General features: G+C 40.4%; 1 protein-coding gene across 1 annotated transcript in view; it reads left to right on the forward strand.

Annotated features, from left to right (window-relative positions):
- Plcz1 (phospholipase C zeta 1) overlaps positions 1-7685 on the forward strand; it is a 52744-nt gene extending 45059 nt beyond the window's left edge. The window contains exons 11-13 of the mRNA XM_027430007.1: positions 6139-6259; positions 6659-6808; positions 7597-7685. Coding sequence (XP_027285808.1) covers positions 6139-6259; positions 6659-6808; positions 7597-7685 — 360 coding nt within the window. The remainder of the gene's footprint in view (positions 1-6138; positions 6260-6658; positions 6809-7596) is intronic.
- Positions 7686-9123: the final 1438 nt, after the last annotated feature.

Raw genomic sequence — 9123 nt, forward strand, 5'->3', positions numbered from 1 at the left:
TCTGGAATCACCAGGGAAAACAGTCTCAGTGAGAGATTGTTTGGATTAGGTTGGTCTGTGGGTGTGTATATGAGAGATTTTCTTTTAAAAATATTTTATTATATTACTCATATGGGTGTTTAGTCTGTGCATATGTCTATGCACCTTGTACAAGCCTGGTGCCCATGGAGGCTAGAAGAGGATGTTAGATCCTTTGGAGCTGGAGTTAAGAAGGTTGTAAGGTGTCAAGCAAGTACTGGGAATCAATCAAGCTTTGTTTCTCTGGAAGAACAGTAAGTGCTCTTAACTACTGACCCATCTCTCCAGTCCCAAGTAGGAGATTTTCCTACTGGGTTTCTTGGGAAGATACAGCCTGAAAGTGCGTGGCACCATTCCCTAGGTTGGGTCCTGGGATGCTCAAAGGAGAAGGTAAGCACAGAAGCAAGCTTGCACGCATTGATTTTGTTTGCTTTTGGCTGTGGGAGCTTCAAGCTCCTGCCTTGACTTCCACACAATGTAAGCTGAACAAGCATTACTTCTTTCAGGGTATTTTATCGCAATACAGAGACTAGAGTAAAACAGCCCGTCTCTGACCTCCTAGCCTCTCCTCTTGATGTCTAAGAAACTTTTAGATTTTGCTCCAGTGGTGATCTCGTTAACAGTCATTTCTGTCTACCAGTTACGTTCCTAGTGAAGGCTTAGCTTGCTTCTCTATACCCATGTCTCACCATATAGCCTTAGCTTTTGTATAGCCCTGACCGGGATTTACTTTCTGGAATTGCAGTCCCCCCCCCCACCGCCCCCATCACTCACTTTTCCTGTTGAATTCTCTGTGTCTCTCTATCCTCTCTTTACCTCTCTCCCTCTCTCCCTCTCTCTCTCTCTCTCTCTCTCTCTCTCTCTCTCTCTCTCTCTCTCATCCCCTCTCCTTCAGACAGTATCTTACTGTGTAACCATAGTTACCTTGGAACTTGCTATCTATCTAGGCCAGCAGGCTGGTCTGGAACTCAGAGAGATCTATCTGCTTCTGCCTCTTGAGTGCTGGAATTAAATTTAGATGATATAACCTGACTGATGCATAACTTGAAAAATTACTATTTTTTGGAAGCCTTTTTTCCCCCTTCGTTTTCCTACTCTTGTTTTTTTTCACATTTCCCTTCTGTTTTTCTGTTGCAGCCTACACAAGTACATATTATAGCACTCACCCCACTGCATTATAATCATTTTCATGTCTTTATTCTCCAGTTATCTGAGAAATATTTAAGGCCAAGAGCTGTGCTTTGTTCAAGCCTAGCTGACAGGGTGTGACATAAAACGCATGCTTCATACATGGAAGTTGATTGAATGTGTGACGGTGTCTGTCGCATGCTGAGAACAGTACAGAGCATCTGTGCTGCCTTGTTGGAAATGAAGCAGCAACGTAGTTTGTGCCCTGAGATGCCGATGAGCATTCTGGGAGTGTCCCGAGAATCTCGTGTTGAGATGTGAAATGGCTTAGACTCAGACAGGTTAGTGAGTCCCTGGGAAGCAGCCACCGTGGCCACCACAGCCGCACACCACAACTATGTGAGCGAGTCCTCCTCTCCTGCTTATTTTGTAGTTGGTTACTTTAATCTGACAGGTTATGGGAGCACAACTTGGAAACCCAAAGGCCTGGATTTACCGTAAGCTTTCTGGAGTCCTCGATGAAGACAAATTATCAAATCCAGTTTATTCTGTCACCTGTGAACTGAGAGTTTTGGTCGAGTTCATCCTTTCCTTTCCTTTTTTCTTTCCTCTTTTCTCTTTTCTCTTTTCTCTTTTCTTTTGCTGTTTCCCTTCCCTTCCCTCCCCTCCCCCTCCTCCTCCCCTCCCCTCCCCTCCCTCCCCTCCCCTTCCCTCCCCTTCCCTTCCCTACCCTTTGGCATAGAGTGTACTAATATGGAAATGGTTCCATTTTGGTGAGGCCTTTTTTCCGAATAGCTGATAATTAGCTGGCAAGCACTCATACTTGGGAGTAGTGTAGTAAATATCTATAAAAATATTGTTTCAAACATGTGGATGTCTAACTATGCTGACTAATCCGCCCCCTGAGTATGGGTCACTCACTATTTCCAGTCACCAGAGTGTATCGTGGATGTCATAACGTGTGGTTTAGCACAGAAGTTATACGCTGGCAGCTTTTCTGTCCCCTTCCCCTCTGTCCTCTATGCTGCCCCTCTCCTTTTCTCTTCCTTTTTTTATATGAGTAATTATTTACGTACAAGCATACACTTTTCTTCAGTGATTCAAACTGCCCTGTTTGTAAACTGCATCTTTAGGCTTATGACTTCCTTATTGTCTGAGAATTCAATATACTGTAATATAATTCTCCTTGTTTGGTTCTATGTCACGCCTTTTAATTGGTTGTTTGTTTTTTGTGATGTTCAATTGTTTTTGTTTGTTTGCTAGTTTTTGTAGCTTTTTGCAGACACTAACTCTGTCAGATATATAGCAGATAAAGACTTTTTGCCCATTCTGTAGGCTGTCTCTTCAGTTTAATGATGATGCCCTGTGCTGTGTGGGGAGCCTTTTTTGTTTCATGAGGTCTCATTTATCAGTTGTCTGCCTTGATGTCTGTCTTGTCAGGATCCTGTTTAGAGAGTAGATTTTTGTGCCTATAGGTTGAAATATATGCCCAACTTTCTTCTCTACGAGACTCAGGAGCTCAGTTCTTACTTCAAGGTCTAAAAGCGTGCAGGATATTACTTGATTTTTCTCATATTTATTGAGACTTAATTAAGTCCCAGCGTATCATCGTTTTTGAAGAAAATGCCATCAACTGCTGAGAAAAATGTGTATTCTTTAGTGTTGGAGTGTAATAGTCCATAGACATGTTAGGTCTGTTTGATTTATGATACCCAGTTTCTCTATTTAGTTTTTGCTAAGATTACCCGTCTACTGGTGACAGCTGGAATTACATCCACTCATAACCAGCATGTTGGGCTTATTTATGGTTTTAAATATAGTACATGTTTTCAGTGAAGTTGGCTGCACCTATGTTTGGTGTATATGTTAAGATTTGTGGTGTCAGCTTCTACTTCCACCAGCTGCTGGATGAAGGCTACAGGATGCCATAGAAGTCAGCCATCAATCTCATAGTCAGGGGAGGGCATTTGAGGCAGCCTCTCCTCCGTTGCTTAGATTGCTAGCTGGTGTCATCTTTGTAGATCTGAACTGGAATCCAGATGCAGAGAAGGACGAGTGAAGAGCACAGGGGTCCAGACCAGGCTGGTGAAAACCCACAGAAACAGCTGACCTGAACATCGGGGAACTCTTGCTCTCCAGACTGATAGCTGGGATACCAGCATGGGACTGATCCAGACCCCAGGAACATGGGTTTCTGTGAGGAAACCTCAGAAATCTATGGGACCTCCTGTAGAAGTTCAGTACTTATCCCTAGCATAGGTGTGGACTTTGGGAGCCCATTCCATATAGAGGAATACTCCGTGAGCCAAGACACATAGGGGTGGGCCTAGGCCATATCCCAAAGGATACAATAGACACTGATGACACCCTATTGAAGACCTCACCATCCAGGGAAAGCAGAAAGGATATGTGATAGATAGGGTTTTAGTTGGGGGGTGCGTAGGGGAGGACTGGTGGGAGAAGGGAACTGGGATTGTCATGTAAAACAATCCTGTTTCTAATTCAAATAAAAAAAGTTGAAAAAAAAAGATTTGTGGGTTGTTCCTTAATGAATATGAAGTGACTTTCCTTACACTCTGCTTAATTTGTTTTGATTTGAAATTTATTGTCAGATATTAAAACAGCTATAGCTACACTTGCTTATTTCTTAGTTCTCTTTGCTTAGAATAACCCCTTTCTGTCCTTTTATTATACGGTGGTGCCTATTTTTGATGATAAGGTGAATTTCTTGGGGACAGGAAAAAGATGGGTCCTGTTTTGTCATTCATTCTGCTAAGATGCATCTTTCTACTGGGGAATTGAGTATATTAGTATCTGGAGCTATACTATTGAAAGATGTGTATCAATTCCTGTCATCTTGTTGATTTTGCAGTGTTTTCTTAGACCTACTTATTCCTTGTGGTCTTTGGTGTGTTTATCATTCTCTTCATACTGAAGTATTCCTTTTTGTATCCTCTGTAGAGCTGGTCTATTGGTCAAAAGTCCATATTCTTATTCAGGGTAAGTTTTTTAATTTTCTTCATTCTAATGGATAGTTTTGCTGCATATAATAGTTGGGGTTGACAGTGTGGTCTTTCAGAAATTGGAATACATCTTTCCCAACCCTTCTGTCTTTAAAAGGTTTTGTTGAAAAGTCAATTTTTACTCTGGAGAGACTGGCTTGACAAGTGACTTGACCTTTTTCTCTTGAAGTTTTCAATAGCTTTTCTTTATTCTTTATTTTGAACTATAATATGTAAAGAGGAGACTGTTCTTTGGTCTTGTTTATTTGGTGTTGTGTAGGTCTTTTGTATGGGCATCTCTTTCTCTAGGTTGGGCAATTTTCTCTGATTTTATTGAAGATATTCTTGGTGACTTTTTCTATGGTTTTCTTCTCTTTTTGGGACCATAATTCAAAACTTATGTTTTTTAATGGTGACCTATTATAAAACTTCCATATATATTTTACATTTTTCTTCACTATTACTGAGTAATGCATTTCCTATGCTTTGTCTTCCAGCTCCAACTTCTTGTTTTCCAGCTGACCTATTCTATTGGTGAGGTTTTACTCTTTTTTTTGTCTTACTGTTTTCCATTACTAGAATCTTTTTTTTTTTCTGTTCTATTTGTATTGAATAGAATTTTTATGTCTTTGATCGACTTAAGCATTTCATTCAGCACTTTGCTTTTGTCTTCTTTGAGATGTTTGAACATAATTATAGTAGTTCTTTTGAACTCTGTCTGGTGACTCTCCCCGGATGTTTGCATTGGGTTCATTACTATAGGATTAGTCATTTTTTGGTGGGACATGTTGTCTTGTTTTCTTTCTTTCTGTTTTTTTTTTTTTTGATGTTACTTTTACTTCTGTTCTGGGACTTGAGAATCTGAAATTGTTTGTTAGTTGCATTTTTGTTTTGCTTGTCAAGTTTTCTTGTTCCATGCAGACATACACAGTGTTCAAGAGAGGATTAGTTGTTAAGAGGGTTGATTAAACTGTTGTCTTTTATAGAACTTGCATTGAGGGTTGTGGGCTCTATCTCTAGTCTTTGGAAAGTGTGCTAAAGTCTGTATAAAAAAGATATTGCCCTAGAGGCAGCACATCTCTAGCTGGCCGTCTCCTCTACTGCCTTCTTTTTGTGACTCTCCAAGTCTAGCTGCTATACCTCAAGTAGGCTCTTGTAAACAGATAGCAGTGGAGAGGAGACCTTAGGGAACTGGCTGTGTAGTCAGGAGGCAGGTGGGAAGTGTACGGCTCCTAGCAGTAGTTATTTTCAGGGCTAGTGTTTTAGGTTTGTGACTTTTATTTCTCTCCTTAAATCAACACATTTCAAATGTTCTATGTTCACTTTGTTCTTAAAAATAAAAACACAATTTTGCTTCAACAATTATCTGGGAAAATAAAAAGTATAAATAAAAATATAACTAGTCACTTTTTAAAGTATGTTTCTGATTCCTGTCCCTAACGTAGATATGAGACAGCTGATCTTAACGAGCTCCAGTTTCTTGTTATGGTAATGTGGATAACAGTGGATAATATCACATTTTATAAGTGATTCCAATGTAAAATTCTTTTAGAAAATGCTATCATGAAAAGTAACATGGTATAATATTTTATATTTGAAAAGTAATCTCATATTTCTTTGAAGTATTTCAGTTTATATAAGATGAATTTAAAGACAGTGCAAATTATCAGAGCAAAGCCGTAATACTGAACTAGTAAAAAAAAAAAAGGTTATGTTTTTAAAACAAACACATATACAAATGCACCACAAACCTTGGACATTGTGGATTCCACCATAGATGCACTTGAGGAAAGTGACGTTTTTTTGGTCAATATCTAGTGATACTTGGTGATAAAAGGAGCAAAATATAAGATTACTGCAGTTGGCCAGCTTCAGGTTTTAGCAGCTCAAGGAGAGTCTTAGTCTTGGGGGCTATGCCATCTGATTGGGGTCAAGTAGCGATACGGTTTCCTGGTCAGCTAAGTTCTCCTGCTCATCTGTGTTTGCACAGGTCATCAGTGGGATCCAGTTGCCTGTTAACTTGTCCTCTAGCAACATATTAGTGATCGTAGAAGTCTATGGTGTTCCAAATGACCATGTGAAACAGCAGACTCGAGTTGTTAAGCATAACAGTGAGTTCTTCCACTACTTAGAAAAGAAATATTTTTTAAGAAAAAAATTCATAGAAAAAGCTTTATTTGAAAGTAATTTAGTGAACGAGAAGGTTGGTTACACCTCTGGGTTTTGTGGTAATGTCCCTAGGAGTGGTGTGATACCGTTGATACCATTTTCTCACCTGTTAACCCAGACGGGGTTTCAATCTATATAAAGTTTTCAAATCCAGTGTCTTTGTTGTAATAAGATTTTCTACCCTCTGACTACATTAAACATTTAAGTGCTATAAAATCCAAACTATTATTGTTATTTATTGCTCAAGTGTCAGAAAGAAAAACTGTGGAAACCTTTTATTATTTCATTTTCCTTCGAGAAAGTTTTTGTGATATTCTTGTATTCCTTTCTTTATATTTCAGCGTTTAGTCCAAGGTGGAATGAAACGTTCACATTTATTATTCAAGTACCAGAACTGGCACTGGTCCGTTTTGTTGTTGAAAATCAAGGCTTTCTAGCAGGAAATGAATTTCTTGGGCAGTACACTTTACCAGTTCTTTGCATGAACAAAGGTAATGTTATCAAATGTAAGATGATTTTATTGTCATTGATATGTACCTCTATCAAATCCCCACTTTGATCACATCAAATTTCTCTATCTCTTCATCTACTTCAGTGGGATATGAAGGGCATTTTAAGTGTACCTTGTGTTTTTGAGGTGTGTTTTTGTGTGGAAAGTGATGTGGGGATGTTGTAGGCTAGTATGTTAGGTAAACTTGGCGTGTGTGCTTCTTCTTTGCCAGGGTCGTAATTCTTCCCTTTCAATGAAAGGTAGTCATGGTTACAAGAAGATGTGAAGGCCAAGAGATAAGACAGAGGAGAAACACTGGCCCATTCTTCTGCCTGAGCAGAGTCCTGGGAGCCTTTTTGGATCATTTTTCTGGGCTGCCAGCATGGCGCAGTCACCTTCCCAGAGTTGTTTACTTAATGCTACTAATGGCTTCCTCTCAGGATGCTCACTTTTCTATTACCAGCTGAAGGATGCCAGGAAGCAGGCAGGGTGTTTTTGAACCAGAAGGGTAATGGCTAATTTTGGATCACGAGGCTCTTGTGAGAGGAGACACACATGGTTATGGGCTCATCACAGGGACACACAGAATTCTGGAAGTTAGAACAGAAGCTAGAATGTTTCATTCTTATGGAAAAGCAACATGCTAGTTTGAAAATAACTGTGACTCAGCCGCCACAGTGGTAACTATGTAGACACTTAGTGAATAACACCTTCTTCCTTAACGTCAAAGTTGAGGCTGACGCTCTTAGTCTGTTATTTCTAACTGGACACCGTTTTCCTCTTCCGCAGGCTACCGCCATGTTCCTCTGTATTCCAAAGCGGGTGCGAAACTTGAACCTTCTTCACTGTTCGTTTACGTTTGGTACATCAGAGACTGACTAAATGTTCCCGACAGGTTAGCTACATGTCACAATAAACCGTCCAAAGGAATGTTTTTCTTTTATTAATCATAAAATTAACAAAAAAGCTTCATTAAGCCAGAAATACCTAACTCAAGTCAGAAATACCCTATCACCTTTAAATGGACGAAAGAGAAAATAAAAGCGTCGGAGGGTGCCCACACGCCGTTCCTTGGTTGTCCATCTCTCCTGTGCTTCTGCTTCCAGAGTTGCCTTTCCAGTGGCTTATATCACTTTTAACGAGTACGATTTACAGCTTTTAAAAGAATGCCTGCTCATAGAAGACACGCTGGCAAATGTTAGCAGCATAGAAGAAGTGAAACTGAAGAACGTTTTAACTTCTCAACACCCACCGCCACCTATTGCAGTGGGAAGGAAATAGGTTGAGGGGCCCTTTGTGCCCTCTCATATCCTAGAGAGTGATCAGCCCCCGAGTTCTCAATGCAGTTCCTAGATGCCGTGTGCTTCATTTGGTACCCTGTAATTATACAGACATTTTTATACTCGTGTATGAAATTGATTTGCATTCCCACTATAGTCAGACTCCGTGTCTATAAAAGAAATCTATTATGCAGACTTACATGCTTGGGTCTTGAATTAATTTGCAGTATTTTTGGATCTGTCCTTAATGGACTTTAAAGATTGTTTCTTGGTCAGAGATGAGAGTTCTCATAATTTTTTTAAACCAATAGTGAGATTTTACTTGGCTAAAAGTGGAGTAGAATATGGTTTTTATTAAGTATGCTTAAAAAAACCCAAACAGGCAAACTATCAAAACAAACAAACACAGACAACCCGGAAATGTTCACCCCACCGTGCTGACACACTCAGTGTCACCCCACCGTGCTGACACACTCAGTGTCACCCCACCGTGCTGACACACTCAGTGTGTCACCCCACCGTGCTGACACACTCAGTGTCACCCCACCGTGCTGACACACTCAGTGTCACCCCACCGTGCTGACACACTCAGTGTCACCCCACCATGCTGACACACTCAGTGTGTCTGGCAAATTAGCAGCCCCAGGAGAAATTTGTGGCTACTGAATCCAACGTCAGATGTAACTAAAATCCGAGAAATACATGTCATTTAAGATGCACTCCAATCTCATTATCCTCTGATGGCTCATCTAACAACCTTTTACCAGATATCACCTTCAACACGGTATATTAAAACTGTAACTACGCCAGGAATTGATATTCCCAGGCACGAGGAGCAAGTGATGACCGGTGCTGTTCAAGGCACGGTCTTACCCTCTCTAAGGGCTGTATGGGTTATTGTTTAGTTTTCTCAGGAGAAACACACATCAGGAGGAATGCACAGCTTCCATTGAGCAGTGGGTGGATCTTGCTGAGTTCTCTATTGGAAACCCAGCAGCAGGGGTAGTGGTGGGGCCTTCATTCGCTGACTCCAGGC

This window comes from Cricetulus griseus, chromosome 8, assembly GCF_003668045.3.
Source record: "Cricetulus griseus strain 17A/GY chromosome 8, alternate assembly CriGri-PICRH-1.0, whole genome shotgun sequence".
Classification (NCBI taxonomy): Eukaryota; Metazoa; Chordata; class Mammalia; order Rodentia; family Cricetidae; genus Cricetulus; species Cricetulus griseus.